General features: G+C 40.5%; 3 protein-coding genes across 12 annotated transcripts in view; 1 reads left to right on the plus strand and 2 right to left on the minus strand.

Annotated features, from left to right (window-relative positions):
- Positions 1 to 176: 176 nt before the first annotated feature.
- LOC110522270 (uncharacterized) lies at positions 177 to 9,003 on the minus strand. 7 transcript variants are annotated; one of them, XM_090232883.1, is made up of 9 exons: positions 8,897 to 8,981; positions 5,420 to 5,545; positions 3,116 to 3,156; positions 2,988 to 3,006; positions 2,456 to 2,881; positions 2,056 to 2,187; positions 1,537 to 1,769; positions 1,242 to 1,379; positions 177 to 614 (listed from the first exon to the last, which is right to left on the minus strand). In XM_090232883.1, the coding sequence occupies exons 5-9, from the start codon at positions 2,830 to 2,832 to the stop codon at positions 589 to 591; spliced, it is 906 nt and encodes a 301-aa protein (XP_090089009.1). In that variant the 5' UTR covers positions 2,833 to 2,881; positions 2,988 to 3,006; positions 3,116 to 3,156; positions 5,420 to 5,545; positions 8,897 to 8,981; the 3' UTR covers positions 177 to 588. The 7 variants fall into 7 exon arrangements, with proteins under 7 accessions (XP_090089009.1, XP_090089008.1, XP_090089007.1 ...); XM_090232882.1 differs by having other exon boundaries at positions 177 to 842; XM_090232881.1 differs by lacking the exon at positions 5,420 to 5,545 and having other exon boundaries at positions 8,897 to 9,003.
- A 3,657-nt stretch (positions 9,004 to 12,660) lies between these two features.
- LOC110522276 (putative peptidyl-tRNA hydrolase PTRHD1) lies at positions 12,661 to 14,436 on the plus strand. 2 transcript variants are annotated; one of them, XM_021600537.3, is made up of 3 exons: positions 12,661 to 12,935; positions 13,173 to 13,415; positions 13,846 to 14,436. In XM_021600537.3, exons 2-3 carry the CDS (start codon positions 13,206 to 13,208, stop codon positions 14,014 to 14,016), a joined length of 381 nt encoding a protein of 126 aa, XP_021456212.2. In that variant the 5' UTR covers positions 12,661 to 12,935; positions 13,173 to 13,205; the 3' UTR covers positions 14,017 to 14,436. The 2 variants fall into 2 exon arrangements, with proteins under 2 accessions (XP_021456212.2, XP_090089025.1); XM_090232899.1 differs by lacking the exon at positions 12,661 to 12,935 and having other exon boundaries at positions 13,146 to 13,415.
- Positions 14,437 to 14,588: 152 nt separating this feature from the next.
- The window catches only part of LOC110522275 (nuclear receptor coactivator 1), a 94,650-nt gene continuing 88,207 nt past the window's right edge, over positions 14,589 to 21,031 (minus strand). For all 3 annotated transcript variants that reach the window (XM_090232888.1, XM_036975855.2, XM_036975854.2), the window contains exon 20: positions 14,589 to 20,940. In XM_090232888.1, coding sequence (XP_090089014.1) covers positions 20,773 to 20,940 — 168 coding nt within the window. In that variant the 3' untranslated portion in view covers positions 14,589 to 20,772. The remainder of the gene's footprint in view (positions 20,941 to 21,031) is intronic.

Genomic DNA, 21,031 nt, shown 5'->3' on the forward strand with positions numbered 1-21,031 from the left:
ACAAGTCTGATAATGTTCATGAAAGTTATTTTGGAATTTTGATAGATGCAATGTTTAGGTCAGGTCTGGAATTATATTAAGTTGCGATCGGATGTCTTACAGATCTCCTACTTACGTATTGTACTTAGTGAACCTGGATGTGCCTCGTGTGTAAAATCAAGGAGAAAGTATCCCTGTTGTTGATCGATCAATCAAATTTATTTATAAAGCAGTTTTTACATCTGCAATTGTCAGACCCCAAACAGCAAAGCATAAGCAAGAGCACAGTGGCTAGGAAAAACTCCCTAAAAGGAAGAAACCTAGAGAAGAACCAGGCTGAGAGGGGTTGCCAGTCCTCTTCTGGCTGTACCGGATAGAGATTTCCAATACTTCAAGACCCCGTGGTCGATCTAATAGCTTTTAACAAAGACACGGTAAGTAAAGAAATTAACATTTGTTGGTGTAGCGGCTAAAGGAGGCCAGTTGGTCCAGTGAAGGCAGCACAACCAGGTGGACTTGGTCAGCAGGGGTTCCATAGGACTGGGATCAGCAGCACAACCAAGTGGGCTCAGGCAATGAATGTCTGGGTGTGTTCAGGCCAGGGTGCCCTCAGCCACGTTCCTCTGCGTTTTCCACTTCCACAGGGGAGAGACAGAAAGATAAAACAGACATTTACAAGTAATTTATGACAACACATATTTTGTTAAATCAGTCTTCCATAATTTTTCACTCATAAGCAGTAGTAGACTACATGAAAAATGATTTCATAAAAAAAAAAGAAAAACATAACTTGGTAGGAATGCAGTCAAGTTGTACAAAGGAAAGGGTCTCTGATCCCTACCACACATTAACAGTTGATTCACCTGTGGCGGGAAAGTGGTATGTTTACATCTCGTACAGGCTACATGTTTGTGTGTAAGTTAGCTGTGTTACCATCCCTGCAGCCTAGTCTACAATGAAACAAAAGCCTAAGAGTGATAAAAATGCCCTGTGGTTTTGAATGTCAAATGTCGTGATGATTTAATCTATTGCTGTCCGTGATGCTGAATCTCAGCTAGTATCCCAATTGTGCTTGGCAAGGGCTTATCAATTTCTTCCCTCCTAACACTCATTTTTTTGCGATGGCTCTTACTGTCACCGACCCATGTGTTAAACACATTTGTATGAAATATTTCAGTCTAATGCCAAATCCCCCTTAAAACAAGCCTATGATGACAGTGGAAAGCAAAAAAACTGCAGTAACACTATAGTTAGGAACAGACCTTGGGGGGAAGCATCCTCTCGTTGCTGCTGACAGGTCGGTAGGGTGGAGATGGTTGTTTCTTCCACCGGCAATCTGAATGGGAATGTTGATCGGCGGTTGTTGACTGGTACAACCACTGGCAGGAGGAGGTCATTTACTGTAAAATAATGGAGTAGCATATTATTGTTTAGGGGCATTTGCCAAATTGAAATTGCAGTTAGGAATTTATTCACTTAAGCCAATATAGGATGACTTCATAACTGAAGATTCCAGTGACAACATAGAACTGTTTTCAGTTCTTGGTTATACCTCACCTTGCTCTGATTCTTGCACTTGTTTCTCTGGATATGCACTGTTCAAATTCACATAGGCAGCGAGGTAAACAACGTATTTCTTCCTTTCTATCTCCATGTTGAAGTCCTGGAATTGGGGCGTTCCTGAGTTATCGTACAGCATCCATCGCCCTCCTTCTTGTTTAACACACAGCACCATGTGTTTGATCTCTGCTGTGATCAAACCCAGCAAAAGGAACTGAAGCTCGTAATTCCTGTTAGGAGTAGAAATTCAATCAGAATGGACATAAGACAAAACAGAAGCTGTATTGGGGTTGGCATTGGGTTATGCATTTCCCTAACCTCACTGAAACTAACCTTAACCTAACTCTCATTCCTAAACCGGTCAAATATCCACTTCCAAATATTTAACCTCAGTATTGGATCACAGCCTTTAATCTCCTAATTTTCTGCATTCTATATGCACCATACTGGTAGTGACACCAAACATAGCCTACAAGTTAAACCTTAAAAGCATTATGCAGTTCAACCTAACAGTACCTTGAAAAATCATCCGTGATGACATGAGGAGGAATAAATCCGTGTCCCATTCGGCCAAGCATTTTCACCAGGATGAGTTTAGGGTCATTTACGGTGTCCAGGATGTAAACGTGACCATATATCTTAAAATTGCTTTCACAATACACAGAAAGAGAAACACGACAGGATGGACAGAGAAAATCAAATAACAGTTTCAAAAATCAAAATGCCATTGGCCTCTTAACAAAATGTGTCTTTCATGTTTATATTTCATATGGTATTTGCACACACCTATAAAGTATAATGATTTCTTAGAACTGTAAAACAAATGTAATCCGATAAAGTAGAGAATGAATAATTAAATAGAACCTGCTTGTTTATAACAATGAAATAGAAAAGGTAGTCAATGATAACTTATTACCTCAGTGTTCCATTGTAAACGCAAGCTGAGGGGCTCATATTGTGATCGTTGTTGTCGTCTTCATATTTGACAATTGTCAGGTCATCGAAATTTGGTAGGAAGTCTTCGACATAGCCTCTACAATCTAGACATTCGTTTTGGGAAAAGTATAGTTTTCTTCCAACACGCAAATCTAAGTTAATAAGCCAAAGACCCATTGCCTCATTATACATTTTGTTATCGAGGAAGGTTATGACTGCACCGACTGTGTTGTCTGTCATAAAATAATCTTTGATTTTGCTAAATCTTGTTGCTGTTATATGTATTCCGGCCAATAGACTGCTCAGAACACAGGTGTTTTGGAAAAGGAGTCCAACAAATGTTCCTCCTGGCAACATGTAAGGGCTCTCCTCTCCTCTGATTAGCTTCTCCGAGTCTTGGTGAGACCTGGAAAGACATTCAGGCAAATAAATGAAGTTGTCGCCAAACAAAAACACATTTGTTGTGTGGCAACATTGTAGTGTAGTTTATTTTCTTTTCACCAGACCCTTACCCTCGAGGGATGTTCCGAGCTGCATCCACAAAGAAGAAAATGAGAAGGTAAATTAGTGTTATACCAAATAATGAAACCGTTATCAAATCTATACGAGATTTTTGACATATTGTTCTATTTTCACTTACCCAGTTTGACATAGTAGCTATATATAGTCTTAAGGCCAGGTCTGTAGGTGAAACACAAAACATTCTAAAATGTATTAAATATATATATACAGTGCCTTGCAAAAGTATTCGGCCCCCTTGAATTTTGCGACCTTTTGCCACATTTCAGGCTTCAAACATAAAGATATAAAACTGTATTTTTTGTGAAGAATCAACAACAAGTGGGACACAATCATGAAGTGGAACGACATTTATTGGATATTTCAAACTTCTTTAACAAATCAAAAACTGAAAAATTGGGCGTGCAAAATTATTCAGCCCCCTTAAGTTAATACTTTGTAGCGCCACCTTTTGCTGCGATTACAGCTGTAAGTCACTTGGGGTATGTCTCTATCAGTTTTTCACATCGAGAGACTGACATTTTTACCCATTCCTCCTTGCAAAACAGCTCGAGCTCAGTGAGGTTGGATGGAGAGCATTTGTGAACAGCAGTTTTCAGTTCTTTCCACAGATTCTCGATTGGATTCAGGTCTGGACTTTGACTTGGCCATTCTAACACCTGGATATGTTTATTTTTGAACCATTCCATTGTAGATTTTGCTTTATGTTTTGGATCATTGTCTTGTTGGAAGACAAATCTCTGTCCCAGTCTCAGGTCTTTTGCAGACTCCATCAGGTTTTCTTCCAGAATGGTCCTGTATTTGGCTCCATCCATCTTCCCATCAATTTTAACCATCTTCCCTGTCCCTGCTGAAGAGAAGCAGGCCCAAACCATGATGCTGCCACCACCATGTTTGACAGTGGGGATGGTGTGTTCAGCTGTGTTGCTTTTACGCCAAACATAACGTTTTGCATTGTTGCCAAAAAGTTCAATTTTGGTTTCATCTGACCAGAGCACCTTCTTCCACATGTTTGGTGTGTCTCCCAGGTGGCTTGTGGCAAACTTTAAACAACACTTTTTATGGATATCTTTAAGAAATGGCTTTCTTCTTGCCACTCTTCCATAAAGGCCAGATTTGTGCAATATATGACTGATTGTTGTTCTATGGACAGAGTCTCCCACCTCAGCTGTAGATCTCTGCAGTTCATCCAGAGTGATCATGGGCCTCTTGGCTGCATCTCTGATCAGTCTTCTCCTTGTATGAGCTGAAAGTTTAGAGGGACGGCCAGGTCTTGGTAGATTTGCAGTGGTCTGATACTCCTTCCATTTCAATATTATCGCTTGCACAGTTTTCCTTGGGATGTTTAAAGCTTGGGAAATCTTTTTGTATCCAAATCCGGCTTTAAACTTCTTCACAACAGTATCTCGGACCTGCCTGGTGTGTTCCTTGTTCTTCATGATGCTCTCTGCGCTTTTAACGGACCTCTGAGACTATCACAGTGCAGGTGCATTCATACGGAGACTTGATTACACACACGTGGATTGTATTTATCATCATTAGTCATTTAGGTCAGCATTGGATCATTCAGAGATCCTCACTGAACTTCTGGAGAGAGTTTGCTGCACTGAAAGTAAAGGGGCTGAATAATTTTGCACACCCAATTTTTCAGTTTTTGATTTGTTAAAAAAGTTTGAAATATCCAATAAATGTAGTTCCACTTCATGATTGTGTCCCACTTGTTGTTGATTCTTCACAAAAAAATACAGTTTTATATCTTTATGTTTGAAGCCTGAAATGTGGCAAAAGGTCGCAAAGTTCAAGGGGGGCGAATACTTTCGCAAGGCACTGTGTATATGTATTTACATTAAGATATAATGGGATCATAGCTATATTCAATACAATTCCTCATGGTTGGTGTCTTGACAGATTTGTCCCAAATCGTGTGACATAAAACATTACTTTTCTGTGCTTGCATTTATGGAAGTGCAAGCTGTCCAGTGGCGACCAGTCATTCAGGGCAGGTAGGGCAGAGACCCACCTGTTTTGAGCCCCACACTTTTTAGGTCAAATAACATTTTCAAAATAGTATGTACAATTGAAGTCGGAAGTTTACATACATTTAGGTTGGAGTAATTAAAACTTGTTTTTCAACCACTCCACAAATTCTTGTTAACAAAGTATAGTTTTGGCAAGTCGGTTAGGACATCTACTTTGTGCATGACACTAGTAATTTTTCCAACAATTGTTTACAGACAGATTATTTCACTTATAACTCACTGTATCACAATTCCAGTGGGTCAGAAGCTTACATACCCTATGTTGACTGTGCCTTTAAACAGCTTGGAAACTTCCTGAAAATGATGGCTTTAGAAGCTTCTGATAGGCTAATTGACATCATTTGAGTCAATTGGAGGTGTACCTGTGGATGTATTTCAAGGCCTACCTTCAAACTCAGTGCCTCTTTGCTTGACATCATGGGAAAATCAAAAGAAATCAGCCAAGACCGCAGAAAAAAAAGTGTAGACCTCCACAAGTCTGGTTTATCCTTGGGAGCAATTTCCACATTCATCTGTACAAACAATAGTATGCAAGTATAAACACCATGGGACCACGCAGCCGTCATACCTCTTAGGAGGGAGACGCGTTCTGTCTCCTAGAGATGAACGTACTTTGGTGCGAAAATGCAAATCAATCCCAGAACAACAGCAAAGGACCTTGTGAAGATGCTGGAGGAAACAGGTACAAAAGTATCTATATCCACAGTTAAACGAGTCCTATATCGACATAACCTGAAAGGCCACTCAGCAAGGAAGAAGCCACTTTTTGGAAAAATGTCTTCTGGTCTGATGAAACAAAAATAGAACTGTTTGGCCATAATGGCCATCTTTATGTTCGGAGGAAAAAGGGGGAGCCTTGCAAGCCAAAGAACACCATCCCAATCGTGAAGCACGGGGGTGGCAGCATCATGTTGTGGGGGTGCTTTGCTGTGGGAGGGACTATTATGTGGATATATTGAAGCAACATCTCAAGACATCAGTCGGGAAGTTAAAGCTTGGTTGCAAATGGGTCTTCCAAATGGACATTGACCCCAAGCATACTTCCAAAGTTGTGGCAAAATGGCTTAAGGACAACAAAGTCAAGGTATTGGAGTGGCCATCACAAAACCCTGACCTCAATCCTATAGAAGATTTGTGGTCAGAACTGAAAAAGCGTGTGCGAGCAAGGAGGCCTACAAACCTGACTTAGTTACACCAGCTCTGTCAGGAGGAATGGGCCAAAATTCACCCAACTTATTGTGGGACGCTTGTGGAAGGTTACCCAAAACGTTTAACCCAAGTTGAGTGTATGTAAACTTCTGACCCACTGTGAATGTGATGAAATAAATAAAAGCTGAAATAAATCATTCTCTCTACTATTATTCTGGCATTTCGCATTCTTAAAATAAAGTGGTGATCCTAACTGACCTAAACCAGGGAATTTTTTTACTAGGATTAAATGTCAGGAATTGTGAAAAACTGAGTTTAAATGTATTTGGCTAAGGTGTATGTAAACTTCCGACTTCAACTGTATATACTACTCTCTACTCTACTCTCTCTCTCAAAAGGACCACAATGGAAATAAGTCCCAGACTTTATTGTGTGTGATCCTCGATGATTTTATTCATGTGCATGTATGGCTTTTAAGTTTTATGTGTGCTTGTTTTTTAAAATGGTCGAATGAATAAACAAAAACTAAACTCTTCACAGAACAGTGCAAACTGGCTCAAACCAGAATAGAAAGAGGAGTGGGAGGCCCCGGTGCACAACTGAGCAAGAGGACAAGTACATTAGAGTGTCTAGTTTGAGAAACAAACGCCTCACAAGTCCTCAACTGGCAACTTCATTAAATAGTACCCGTAAAACACCAGTCTCAACGTCAACAGTGAAGAAGCGACTCCGGGATGCTGGCCCTGTAAGAATCAAATACCCCTAGCGAATTTATGTTTATCATTTATTATTGTCTGTTTGATTTACAGCAGGGCCTCGTTAGATTTAACAAAGAAAGTATCAAGGTAATGAGTTCATGTTTTCATATGTCTTTGTGCCTCGGATTTCATACCGAGTCTACTGTGCTCCGAGTCTACTTTGCGCAATTGTGTAGAATAGACTATTGAGCAACACTCAACGCTATTCAAATGAATTATTCTGGAAATAATGACAACAAATTTGCTTAAGCTCAGTAAATTTGGTTAGGAATCATTAATGGACGGTAATGTATGTAATTGTCCCGCTGAAAAACAAAACTGTATCCCAGGGTTAGGTTTTCAAAAGACTGGGGTGGGTTTCTGCTTCTTTCCTATAAATGTTTTATCCTGATTCAAATGTATTTATAAAGCCCTTTTTACATCAGCCGATGTCACAAAGTGCTGTACAGAAACCCAGCCTAAAACCCCAAACAGCAAGCAATGCAGATGTAGAAGCACGGTGGCTAGTCACTGATAAACTCCCCAGTCCCTGCTGGTGGCAAGCTTACCCATAACATGATGCTGCCACCATAATACTTGCAAATACAGAGGGTTTCACTTACGGTATGGCACGGTATGGTAGTCGCCATACCCTAGCTCAACAATTTAAAATGGGCTACTAAAATCATTCCAATCTCGATTAAAATATATATATTTTTTTAACAGGGGCTTTCTTCTTTTCGCTTTCTCATATAGGCCACTAATGTGGAGTGAATGCAATGTTGTTGATCCTCTGTATTTTCAAGTATTGTGGTGGCAGCATCATGTTATGGGTATGCTTGTCACTGGCAAGTTCAGGATCAAAATAAATATGAAAGGAGAAAAGCCAATTAAAAAAGTTAGAGGAAAACCTTCCGTAACCTTGTGAAAACCCTGGGATAGAGGTGTATTTTTAGGTGGGAGAATTACACATTTTAATTCCAAAGACACACCAGAATGGCTTTCCAAGAGGTGTTGAGTGTTTCTGAATGGTCCAGTCTCAGTCCGGATTTAAATCTGCTTGAAAATCAGAGAGAAGGTTTGAATATTGCTGTCCATCAATGATTCCTACTTAATGAGCAATTTTCACAAAAACTATGGCTATTATGTTGCTCAATACATCTTCATATTTTATTAATTTGGAACATTTTCTATAATTTCTGTTTCACATTGAAAATATGCAGTAGGTTGTATAGATTGGTAGGAAAAAATCTAATGTAATCCCTTTGTAGATTCAATTTTAAGGCAGCAAAATGTGAAGACTGTGCAATGGTGTGTAGACTTTCACTAGCTAGTCACTGTAAATGAATGATAAGTTGTCATACATCTTTTGTGGTAAAGAACAGGAAATGAAAGCGGTTGAAGAGGATACTTTAGCTTCTCTGCTATTTACCCCTAACACGGATTACTCGCTCATCTTAAAAAGGAAATGAATCAAGGCGTCTGCCTTCCAATCTGTTGATTTTCTAGTATTTCCCTAGTCTTCCAATGAGTTTGAGCTGCTTTATATAGGCAGAGGCCAAAATCAGATTTACATTTTCCCATGTTTAAACTTGTTTTAATAACAAGTGAGTAAATAGCAGAGAGGCTAGTAATTGTCTTCAATCGCTTTCATTTCCTGTAGTTTACCACCATTCACACTGATGATGGCTTGCCGCAAAAAAAAAAGGTACATTTTTTTAATAACTTTTTTCTGCACAATAAACTTTTGAGCTTCAATATATCCCAATAAACCATCTCTTTTTTTGCCTCAGTTTTGGATTATTTCTTTTTTTTCAACGGTGTGCAGCTCTCAATGTCTTCCTGTATTATACCACAATATGTATAATAGCTTAACATCTTGTAATGTGGTGTCTGTCTACTGTATTATTTTACAGGACTATCATAATCTAGACAATATTATAAAGGATAATTTAGTTTAAAAGAGCTATAAAGTACCTTGGTTCAGATAACGCCATCTTCTCTTCTCTTGTCAAGTGTTTCAAAATGGACACGCACATCACTTGAATAGCTTCCTGTATTTGCATGATATCAACTGAGTGGTTGACTTCTCATGATGTCACCATCACGTTTACAGTTGCTCCTTGCCTATACACAACGCAGAGTGCCTGGATACAGCCCTTATGTTTTTTCATACCTGTGGTATACGATCTGATATACCACGGATGTCAGCCAATCAGCATTCAGAGGTCGAACCACCCAGTTTACAATAGTGCACAGGCTATTCTGATTATCTATAAAAAATAATGGCACTAACACTAGTGAGAAATGGAGAAGAATAAGGTCCCAGATCTCTTTGTGCTTTAGAAGTTGCCGAAAGAGCGCAAAGAGATCTAGTACAAGGACTATAGTGGACTTACCTGTAGCCTGATTCATAGACTGTTCTCTCTACTACCGCATGGCAAGCGGTACGGAGTGCCAAGTCTAGGACAAAAAGGCTTCTCAACAGTTTTTACCCCCAAGCCATAAGACTCTTGAACAGGTATTCCGGGTAGCCATTTGATTATCTGCATTATGTGCCCCCCCCAACCCCTCTTTCGCTGCTGCTACTCTCTGTTTATCTTATATGCATAGTCACTTTAACTATATATTCATGTACATACTACCTCAATTGGCCCGACCAACCAGTGCTCCCGCACATTGGCTAACCGGGCTATCTGCATTGTGTCCCGCCACCCACCAACCCCTCTTTTACACTACTGCTGCTCTCTGTTCATCATATATGCATAGTCACTTTAACTATATCTACATGTACATACTACCTCAATCAGCCCGACTAACCAGTGTCTGTATGTAGCCTCGCTACTGTATGTAGCCTCGCTACTGTTTTTCACCGTTGTTTTTATTTCTTTACTTGCCTATTGTTCACCTAATATATTTTTTGCACTATTGGTAAGTAAGCATTTCACTGTAAGGTCTACTACACCTGTTGTATTCAACGCATGTGACAAATAAACTTTGATTTGATTTGATTCATAGAAGAGCTGAGCTAAGACTGAGATTTGGACAACAGCCTATCCTCCAGGTTCTCTTGCACAGTATAATCTGTCCATGGGTCTACACAATGTGGGTTAAATCTTTGTGGGGGAAAAAATAAAATGTGGGATGCATGCCAGCAAAGCCACTACACAACACTGAACAATACATTAATTACACTATAATGGTGACAAACGGTGCACACAAACTGTTAGGGCCTACATAAAACTGTCCCTACAGCAGTCCCAACATTTTACCACTACTACACCTGGGTATCAGCGGAGCCTTGTCTGGCAGCAAAAACAGTTCATTCAGCCTCATTTACTGCCTTTTAAAAAAACATAGCTGATATGGCTGACTTGCTTAAACAAATGTGGTTTATACTGACAATTGAGATGTACATACTATGGCATAAGGGGACGACAAGCGGATAAGAGGCAATCCGTAATATTGATTAAGACAATAATGAGCGAGCTAGGATGGACGTTGTCAACATAACTATTTGTTTAGCACTTTTGAAATGTACAGAGACAAAATTCAGAATATGGGCCATTCTTACAGTGTTCTCCCAGTACACCAAGTAAGAACCGTAGGATAAATAAAGGGGGCATATAAGCAGACAATGAAAGCTCTTGCAATATTCAATGATTATATTTCTCTAAAACAGGTTATAGGCTACATGTGCACCACCAAGTCAGAACAGTAGGCGAAAGAGGTGAAAATAGACCAAATTATTAGTGTGAGGTGTAACGGATGTGAAATGGCTAGCTAGTTAGCGGTGTTCGTGCTAAATAGCATTTCAATCGGTGACGTCACTTGCTCTGAGACCTTGAAGTAGTAGTTCCCCTTGCTCTGCAAGGGCCGCGGCTTTTGTGGAGCGATGGGTAACGATGCTTCGTGGGTGACTGTTGTTGATGTGTGCAGAGGGTTCCTGGTTCGCGCCCGGGTATGGGCGAGGGGACGGTCTAAAAATTATACTGTTACAGAGGCACATGGGCTACTAACAGCTTACTACACAACATACACTTAGTATTACTTTCTTAGCTACAGAATACATATCTCCCTGGAATATTACATAATTTATGCAGCAGCATACAATACATTTTTGGACTCATCTTGTTGTACTGTGCTCACCTGAACAGGAAGGTGGCACGGCGGTCCTTCATGGGCAAATTTTGTCATCAAAGTCTGGAGATCTCTTGATTTATGGTGCTTTCAAAACAACTGGGAACTCAGAAAAAAACAAGGTAAAGTCATGATGACGTCATTGATCTGGAGGATAGGCTGTTGTCCAAATCTCAGTCTTAGCTCAGCTCTTGTATGAATCAAATCAAAGTGTATTTGTCACTTGCGTTGAATACAACAGGTGTAGTAGACCTTACAGTGAAATGCTTACTTACAGGCTCTAACCAGGTCGGAGCTCTAGAAAGAGGCCAGATTTACAATTCCCAGTCTGAGCTCGTTTATTTTATCTCTGGCCAATGACATTGAGCCTTCTTGGATGGGCACTTCTAATTTAACTCTATGGGAGCACCCAAGGGACTAGAATTGTGTAGCTGTACTCTTAGACTTGGCAGTGACGTGGTATTCCCATGAGTGACAGAAAACTGAGCCAATCACGGCACAACGCTCTGTATTTCCTGCTGGTTTGCCCCAACACCACAGCAAGCACTGAGCTAGGCTGAAACACCTGCATTTTGGAGCTGCCTTTCTCAAGAAAACAAAAAAGAGACCATGTTTGTATGCAGCTTTATTAACTCAATATATATATATATATATATATATATATATATATATAATTTTTTTTACATTGTTTGCAAAATGATATGTGACACGTATTAATGCCAAAATAACATGCAAAACAGGCAACCTAAAAAACAGGCATGCTAAAAATGTGAGGCTCAAAATAGGTGGCCTGCCCTGAATGACGGGTCACCATTGTCTAGAAGTAAAATAGGGAGAGATGGGGTCACTCTTTCACTCTTTCAACTGGCAAAATCTGTATGGTAGGACATGACATGATTGGTACATTTCTTCTTCTTATTTTTTTTTAACTGTGGGTTTGGTTATATGTGGTATCGTATCCCTATTAGATAAGGACCGCAATTAGACCCATGAAGACGCATGGGTCCAATTAACACAGTCGGCTCCAGTACCTGGGCCGGGGCGGCAGGGTAGGGTAACCTAGTGGTTAGAGCGTTGGACTAGTAACCGGAAGGTTGCGAGTTCAAACCCCCGAGCTGACAAGGTACAAATCTGTCGTTCAGCCCCTGAACAGGCAGTTACTGTTCCCAGGCCGTCATTGAAAATAAGAATTTGTTCTTAACTGACTTGCCTGGTTAAATAAAGGTAAAATAAAAATAAAAACCTGCTCCTGAGACAGGCAAGCCACACTGATCATTGTGAATAACACCGGTTTGCCTTAAGTTCCCAATTCCAGTGTTTCTGAATGGTCCAGTCTCAGTCCGGATTTAAATCTGCTTGAAAATCAGGCATTGTTACTGAGAGTAAATTAATCTGAGAAGTAACTATAAAAGGGAATCACAGGAGAGATGGAATCGGTAACAAATCTGGAGCAAAAGCACACCATCTGAAATACTTTGTAGCCTACTGTAATCAATGAACCTATTGAATGTACACAGGGTGGTGGTGTACATTTGTGTACATGTGAAATTATATATTTCAACCACATGTACACAGAAGATAAACAAAGCATCATTTCCAGCACAGCCAGCAAGAACTTTAGCTAAAGATTTGTATAACTAAACCAAGATAGACAACTGCATGTCGTTTCAAATGGCAACAAATTAGTCATAGTGAACAGAACAAGCAAGGAGGTGGGCAGGGCCAAGTACGATCTTGCGAGATTCTATTGGCGCGTTCTAGCATACATTTGCATTATTCCGTTAGGGAACGCCTACTCTAAGTGTACGTGTGCAACAACTCAATTCGCCTTTGCACTCCTTCTAAGCAACGCCTTTTTTAAAGACTTTGGCAAAGGGTAACGTATACAAAACATAGTCCACTCTGCTCGTAACATATTGTAGTTTTGGGAACAGAAAACGGTATTGAGATCAAATGTTTAATCGATGAGAAAATGTGCAAAAATCGATTTTTCGTTCCCTCGTCTCCCACTGCCGACCCCTGGGCTTCCTCTCACTACCATATTTGGCCAAGCGGATGCCTCAGATTTATACATCCGTTAAATATCTGTCTCGTTGTTCTATCTGTACGGTAGCTGCCTCCGGTCCTCTACCATTACCGACCAAAGATGGCGGCGTCAGGAACCGCAGCCCCCCGTCGTCTTGTCCAGTATGTTGTGGTCCGATCAGACCTGGTCCATACGTTGGCCTGGCCATTAGGGGCGGTTATAACGCAAGCCTGCCATGCTGCCATCGCTGCCATTCATCTGAACTACAACGACCCAGACACGCAGGAGTACTTGGCAGAACTGGACAGCATGCACAAAGTCGTCCTTCAGGTAGCTGGGACTGGGGTACTATTATTAGCTTGTAAGTTAATCAATATTATACTGCTTATAGTGAACTAAATCGATATGCCTGTGTTTTGCGCGAACGTGGGCAAAACAAGTTTCCTACTGACTTTGCCCATGCGCTCATATCAAGCTGCATAAAAATAGCCTCTCAATACAAAATAATTTTTTTCGTAAAGTAAATATTTATACGTAAAGTTTCGTTATGTAAATACAGTAGGATGGAATAATTATGCAGTGAAGGATGTGATTGCTGAGAAGATAAACTAATGCTTGTGATCTTCAACACCTACATTGCTTGCTGTTTGGGGTTTTAGGCTGGGTGTCTGTACAGCACTTTGAGATATCAGCCGATGTACGAAGGGCTATATAAATACATTTGATTTGATCTCCCTCTTCTCCTTCATCTTTTGGTCAGGCTGTGGACCAGGCCTCCCTCTCCAGCCTGTCTGAGATGCTGACAGAAAAGGGGATCGCCCACAAGCTGTGGATTGAGCAGCCAGAGAACGTCCCCACCTGCCTGGCCCTGAAACCTTACCCCAAAGACATTGTACATCCTCTGCTGCACAAGTTCAAGCTGTTCAAATGACACAGAGGGACAAAGAGAGACCCCTGTAACATGCATTTGGTGAATGGAGTCTGGACCATGGCTCCACACCAGTCAGTTAATTTTGTGGTCTTTTTTTTGGTTGACCTGTGCATCTTGGTGATGCTGAAGGGGGAAGAACCAGCACTCAGTGTCCGTGCTCCAACTTCACAAGGAAGAATCCCACTCTGATAAGCAGTGTCAGTGTTTGTCTTCCTACAGTAACAAGGAGACATCACTCACTGAATGAAGACTGCCATAAAACGGGCATTTAAAGAGTGAATGTCTGTCCACCTAATTTGATGTGGCCACGTATCTTGTGATTCAATTAAATGGTGAATGGTTATGCAAGGTATTTTTCTAGCCGCCGATGGTTGGAGTCTGTTTACAAACATACAAGATGCATTAAAGATGGTTAACTAATTTGTGTCTTCTTGTATTATTAGTTACTTTACAATACACAGAATACAGCCCTTACAATAAACTGAGGTAGAAAGAGGTAATGTAACTAGTGGCAATGTAACAGTAATGAAAATGAGAAATACAGTGTAGTAAAGAAAGACAATCAACCAACATTACATATCCCGTTTTAATTGGTGTTTTTATTGCAAATGTGTTGCATTCTCACATTCATGGATGTTATAGATTTGTTAGTCAAAGCATCATTTCCTTCAAGGTCTGCATCTTCACCTTGGAAAAGCAATAGAGGGACCGAACGCACGAGGTGTGTGTGTTGTGTGTGTGTAAACTTTGAACTTATCCCAGTCTGAGCAGCCAGATACCTCCCAAAAAATTGACAGACAAATAAGACTGTTTCAGTAGATGCAAAAACGTTGCTTTTCAGTCTACAGGGACCCCCTGTAGCTACTTGACCCAGCCTGAGACTGATTGTCTACGACATCCTAAGAAAAGGTAGGATTTATCCCAGGTATTCCACCTGGACACAGAAATAAAAACATGCATAATTCTCCCAGATACTTCATTCATATTGTCCCACCCACACAGCTGCTCTGATGCCTGTCTAAAAACAAGTTTACACAAGTATAATAAACAAAACTGGACAAAATGAGTAAAATGTATAATATATATATTTATATTTATTTATATTAATTTTACAGGGGGAAAAGTGGAACCTTGTTTCAATGAGAAAGCATTGGCCTTATAAGTGGCGAGACAAGCTTTTGATTTCTCCATCCACAATCAAACTTCAGTCTGGATTATGCAGCACTTACAATACTTGACAAACATCATCAGCAAACAGTTGCTCCAATACTCGGAACAGTTGAGAAGTAATACCTGTAGAAGGTAGAGTGCATTAATCTTAACAAGGATGATAGTTGTTTCTGCATTAGGCAGTATGTTACACGGTGGTGACAATGACAAAATAACAGACGCAGGGGACAGCAGTACACGTATGTAGGGCTGTTACTGCTTGGTAGGAATTACTAAGCCTAGAAATATATAGAATAGAACTGCTGCTGGTCCCGTGGGGCTCAGTTGGTAGAGCATGGCGCCTGCAACAGGGTTCGATTCCCACAGGGGACCAGTACAGGAAAATGTATTAACTCACTACTTACTGTAAGTCACTCTGGATAAAAGCATATGCTAAATGACTAAAATCTAAAATGCTACAGTATAGACCAGAGCACAATGATTGCTGGTAGCTAAGAGCAGAGTTGAGGAGGAATGTTTTGAACAGTTAAAGCTGCTGTAGCAGTATAGCTTCCGTCCCTCTCCTCGCCCCTACCTGGGCTCGAACCAGGGACCCTCTGCACACAGAAAAGTCACCCTCGAAGCATCGTTACCCATCGCGCCCAACTACACTACTTCAAGGTCTCAGAGCGAGTGACGTCACCCGATTGAAACGCTATTAGCGCGCACCACCGCTAACTAGCTAGCCATTTCACATTGGTTACACAGGACAGGACGTATGAGTGTTAGCGCGTTAGTTAACTAATGGCCAAGGGGAGAGGGGCAGTGGATCACCTGAAGAAGAAAGGCATAGTTTAGATTGTGGCTCTGTGGCAGAGAGAAGGATCATATGTGAAACTACTAAGAGTAGTAGTAGAGAATGTACACTTCTCTTTTGTAATCATATTGATGGGCTCTGCAACCAAGTTCTTAAGAACCTGAGAAATCTATATTTTACTTTCTATTATATTTAGGGCACAGGAGGCTGCTGAGGGGAGGACAGCTCATAATAATGTCTGGAACGGAGCAAAAGGAATGGCTTCAAACATGAAAACCACGTGTTCCATGTATTTGATACCATTACACCTATTCCGCTTTGGCCATTACCACGAGCCCGTCCTCCCCAATGAAGGTGCCACCAACCTCCTGTGATTTAGGGGATTTATGATTATTAAATAGTCATCTAATGTGAACATGAGTAGTATTTATGATGGCCTGTTTCCTCTAAATAATTCTGAGATAAAGTGCAAAAGTAGATTGTATTTCTTGCAAATTCCTGGAATATTTAGATTTCTTGTACAAAAGTAATGTAAAATGCAGCAAACTTGTTTTATAAAGGTAAAGATAAGAAAATCCTCATTAACATTATCATCAAACAGCAAGGAGCAGTCCTCTATGCAGAAAATACTGTATATACAAGAAGCACCTCAAACTTGGTATAAAGTATTCAGCTAAATAAATTGAAATATTTGATTGAATAATCTTAATCTGTGAGATTCAGTTGATAGAGCAGACCCACAAGTTCAGACAACTATCACCAATGCTAGTTGAGTAAAAAAATTAAATAATAATTGGTTCACTAGGTTTCACTTCTTCTTCTTTCAATAAACTAAAATACCTTGATTTAAATCATTGATTCAAATTCTAGTTTGCTTTGAATACCTAAATCAGTGTTAAAAAAAAGCTTTTTTGTTAAGGTGCATAGCTAGCTGTTGCAAGTTTCTCTCTTCCTGTAAACAGTGACAGCATGTCAGGCCCTTACAAGTCTTTTTGCGTCTTTGCCAGGAGTCAACGGCAACAAGGAGAGGAAGTTTCTAACGGATCATACTTTGGGATATTCCAAAGAATAGAAGTTAGATAAAAATACTAAATCTGATAGGTCACTTGTCAGTGTCTTAGGACAAATTGTGTGGAAAAGGAAAAAAAGGACAAACACGCAAAGCACAAACTACCACAAATTAGTTGTGTGGTCAAAGAGGAGCTAGTATGTATAGACTATTTCCTTTTAGAAAAGTGAACAAACGCTACATTTTGTCTCGTCCAATTGCATGAGGCTTGCATATGATATGAATTAAACATCTTAAAGCTTTGGTCATTACTTTTTGAAAACGCTAAAAGTATATCAGGCGATCTACAAAAGCCCGCTTAACTACTGAAGCGATGCTTCTCAGAATACAAGGTTCCACTTTCTCAGATCTGTTTAAACGTTTTAACAACAGAGAAATTAAATAATATGGCCTTTTTTTTTGTGTGTGTTTTTGTTTGTTTTTAAATTAACCCGTACAAAAGCCAGTCCACACTGCTTCTCTCTCAGTAAAATCACATTCAGCAGTCGCTAACCCATTCTCTCACATAAAGAGCAATCAGAACAACACCCACAGGAAAACTTGCAGGTATGTAAAAAGAAGAAATCAAAATAAGGACATATTCAGTTTCCATCTTAAACACCAGATATACAGTATTAATCACATACATACACACACTCAGACAGTCATATACGTAAAAAAAATTATAATACAAAAAAGAATAAAATGGAAGCGAGTAGTTAATACCACAAACTTGGAGCACTACATTTTGTCGATTCTGAACAAATACATATTCACATTGTCTGTTATATACATGTTGAAGAACCAGTTCAAATATTTACCTTGTACCTGTACTGAATGGACTGTCTTTGCCATTGAGCGGCTCTTGCATATACGAATGTCTGTTAGTTAATGACCGTTGTCTAATGGTGCTTTGTATTTGGCATATTATATCCCAAATGCTAAACAGTTAATATTAACAGATCAGATGAACTTCTGCATTTGACGTAGTTCTATTAACACTTTCTATACAGTAATGCCTGTTCCTAAATGAGGAGCGAAGGCTGGAGAGTATGTGAAGAAGATATCCATGAAAAGTTATCTTTTGTAACACTTCTGGGAGTATGAAACCGTTAGCTGGTACCCTATATAGTACAAATGTATACTGAAAACAAATGAAATCCTTCCACATACATTCTGTTAATTTTGTCTTGCTTCCGTGTGTTTTGTAAAGTGTATGTTTATTTACATAAACCAAACAGTGGCTCAGGAATGGCTTTAACATTGATAAGTACTAATTGTTAACCCACATCCCTTTCAAATAGAAAATAAAACATTTACCTCATCAGAAGAAAGATACACTTAAATATCTCATCTATTAATCGTATATATATTGTTTTGAATTAAATGCAATAGGCTAAAAGCAAAGGAACATTTGAAGTGTCTTAGAATGACAGGAACAAGTGGTATGTCCAATCACAGTGTATCAGTTTCACCAATGAGTTTCCGAAGTGGAACTGCTACCAGCTTTTCATGTCAACTTGAATCAACACCACACGAAATGATGCCATTTTCAGGTTGAATTTGAGTTGTATGCTGAAGACACCTGAGCCACTGTTTGGGTATAAAGCACAGGCACACAAACGCCATTGAAACGGTACACAACGTGATTCAGAAATCATAGCACATTAAAGTAGTTGGCATTCAATTTGAGGTCTCCGGAGGAGGATGGTGATCATGCATGCTATTTCAACTGATCATCCCTAACCCTCCTCGGTTATTAGCTGTGCTCGGGTAATGTTGCACACTTTGTAAAATACCTTGTATATACACAGTCAGATATCTAGTTGGACCATAACACCCTTAAGAAAGCCTTCTGTTAGTCAGAAATACACATACCCGGGATAGAGCAGAGAAATACACATACCCGGGATAGAGCAGAGAAATACACATACCCGGGATAGAGCAGAGAAATACACATACCTGGGATAGAGCAGAGAAATACACATACCCGGGATAGAGCAGAGAAATACACATACCCGGGATAGAGCAGAGAAATACACATACCCGGGATAGAGCAGAGAAATACACATACCCGGGATAGAGCAGAGAAATACACATACCCGGGATAGAGCAGAGAAGCCAAAAGCCAAATTAGACTTTTAGACCAAATTAGACAAATTAGATTTTTCATTATCATTACGTCGCCGAACTTTGCTCTTTCTGTTGTTGCTTTCTCGTCATTTTCGGGTTTATTGCTTGTTAATAGGTTATTGTTTACCCACATAAATAAAACATGGTGTTTTTTGGCCAGACTTTCTATGCGACTGAATGTGTATAGTAAAATATCAGAGGTTAGCGCTGATAGACAGTGTCTGACTGGGCAACAGTAGTCACATGAGCAGTCAAAAAGAGCTGTAGTGTGTGGCCAGTGGAATGACATCATCACGGGCAGAGTTGGTGGAGAGAGAGCACTGTGTTTCCAAGAAAACACCCCATTCAACTTCCATCACTTCTGAGCGAGGAAGTTCTACGGTTACGAGTTACAACCTATTCATGTCATTATGTAATATTGAGAACCCATTCTTGTTCGTTTTGAGGTACATTTTAGGGGATTTAAAACATTCAAAGGGATGCCAAAAGAGCAGAGCTAGCCATTTCTAAAACCAATCAAATTCTTATACAGAGATTTTCTTTTTTCACATTACAGAACACATTTAGCAGAGTTACATTTTCATAATGGCAAATATCGCCTTAAAAAATTATAATAACTGACATGTTACTCTCAAATAAAAAAACGGAAGAAAACCGCATTGAATCACAATGTATAGTTTGAGCTAAAAACGACAGTTGCATTTTAGAGTAATTAAATGACGCTTTTGAAAGGAAAGTAGAAAGTGTGAACTCATCCCAATTTTTTGTCCATCTGTGCTGTACAATACTACCCACCTGCACGGTTACACATGACAAACAATACTGATAGGCCAAGGAGAGCCCAACATGGCTCATATTCACAGCTGCTGGGGAGATAAATGTGTAAGACAGACAGTTACTTTGACAGTCTGGTGGTTTGAAAATGTGAAATATGGTGTTGCCAACTGAGCAGAGCAGCGCAATCTCCCATCCCATCCCGGCTGCTTGTTGTCCTGACGACGCAGACGACCAGAACAGAGAAACAAAAACAAAAAACGAGAGCTGGGAATTTCCTCCCATCAGGCACTGCAATGGAGAGAGCTAGTCAGTCACAGATCCAGCTGAAACTGAGCTTCCCACTGCAGAGGTTAAAAACCTAACATTCCCAAAACGTTGTCCCCACAACGCCACCCCACGCTAGAGCAAAAGTTGAGGGTTAACCGGGTTAACCACCCACAGCTGAGCTCAGCTGCATGTTGATCGCATTCCCAAGACGTACTGCTGCGATGGACCTGACGGAACGGGCAATTAGGAACCAGATCCTCTTTTGACAACCACAACGACTTGGCAAAACCGGAAGCTGGTTCCTTTCTCAGAACAGAAAGCAGACTTTGTGTTAAAAGTAGGTAACCAGGAATGAGCGCTGAACAATAGCTGCTGCCTTATGGTACGGTATGGGCTGAGGCTGGCTGGCAGGCTGGCAGGTCAGACACACTCTTACCTGGACCTCAGTCTCCATCCCAGGGCCCTCCTAACCAGTCCGGCAGGTGTCTAAAACCAAAGGTGAGAAAGAGAAGAGGTCGGTGGTCTGTGGAGCACCTCTCTCCTGGCAGGCGGCTGAGCTGAGGAGTCACTCTGTGAGGAGCTGCTGGAGGAGGCTCTTCTGCTGGGACTGGCTGCTCTGAGGCCCCTGGGGGCCCTTCTGGGTACCTATGGACCCCGACTGGTTCAGGTAGGAGTCGCTGCCCACCAGGTTCACCGTACACTGGACGTCGGCAAACACTTGAACCTGCTGTACCTGATGAGGAGAGGAGGGAGAGAGGAGGACATTAGTGAAATGGTTCACCACGACAGTTTTGGTCAGTTAAGGGCAGCTTGGACGGTCCGTT

This window comes from Oncorhynchus mykiss, chromosome 4, assembly GCF_057628025.1.
Source record: "Oncorhynchus mykiss isolate SJ-2025 chromosome 4, ASM5762802v1, whole genome shotgun sequence".
Classification (NCBI taxonomy): Eukaryota; Metazoa; Chordata; class Actinopteri; order Salmoniformes; family Salmonidae; genus Oncorhynchus; species Oncorhynchus mykiss.

What these genes read in the sequence shown, in the direction of transcription:
- LOC110522276 (XM_021600537.3), top strand. Translation starts at nt 13,206, where the DNA reads ATGGCGGCGTCAGGAACCGCAGCCCCCCGTCGTCTTGTCCAGTATGTT. An exon ending in TGCACAAAGTCGTCCTTCAG is followed by an intron (nt 13,416 to 13,845) that starts GTAGCTGGGACT and finishes TCTTTTGGTCAG; the next exon opens with GCTGTGGACCAGGCCTCCCT.
- LOC110522270 (XM_090232879.1), bottom strand. Translation starts at nt 8,985, where the DNA reads ATGCAAATACAGGAAGCTATTCAAGTGATGTGCGTGTCCATTTTGAAA. An exon ending in ATCACGGATGATTTTTCAAG is followed by an intron (nt 1,770 to 2,055) that starts GTACTGTTAGGT and finishes TACTCCTAACAG; the next exon opens with GAATTACGAGCTTCAGTTCC. An exon ending in AGTGCAAGAATCAGAGCAAG is followed by an intron (nt 1,380 to 1,536) that starts GTGAGGTATAAC and finishes ATTATTTTACAG; the next exon opens with TAAATGACCTCCTCCTGCCA.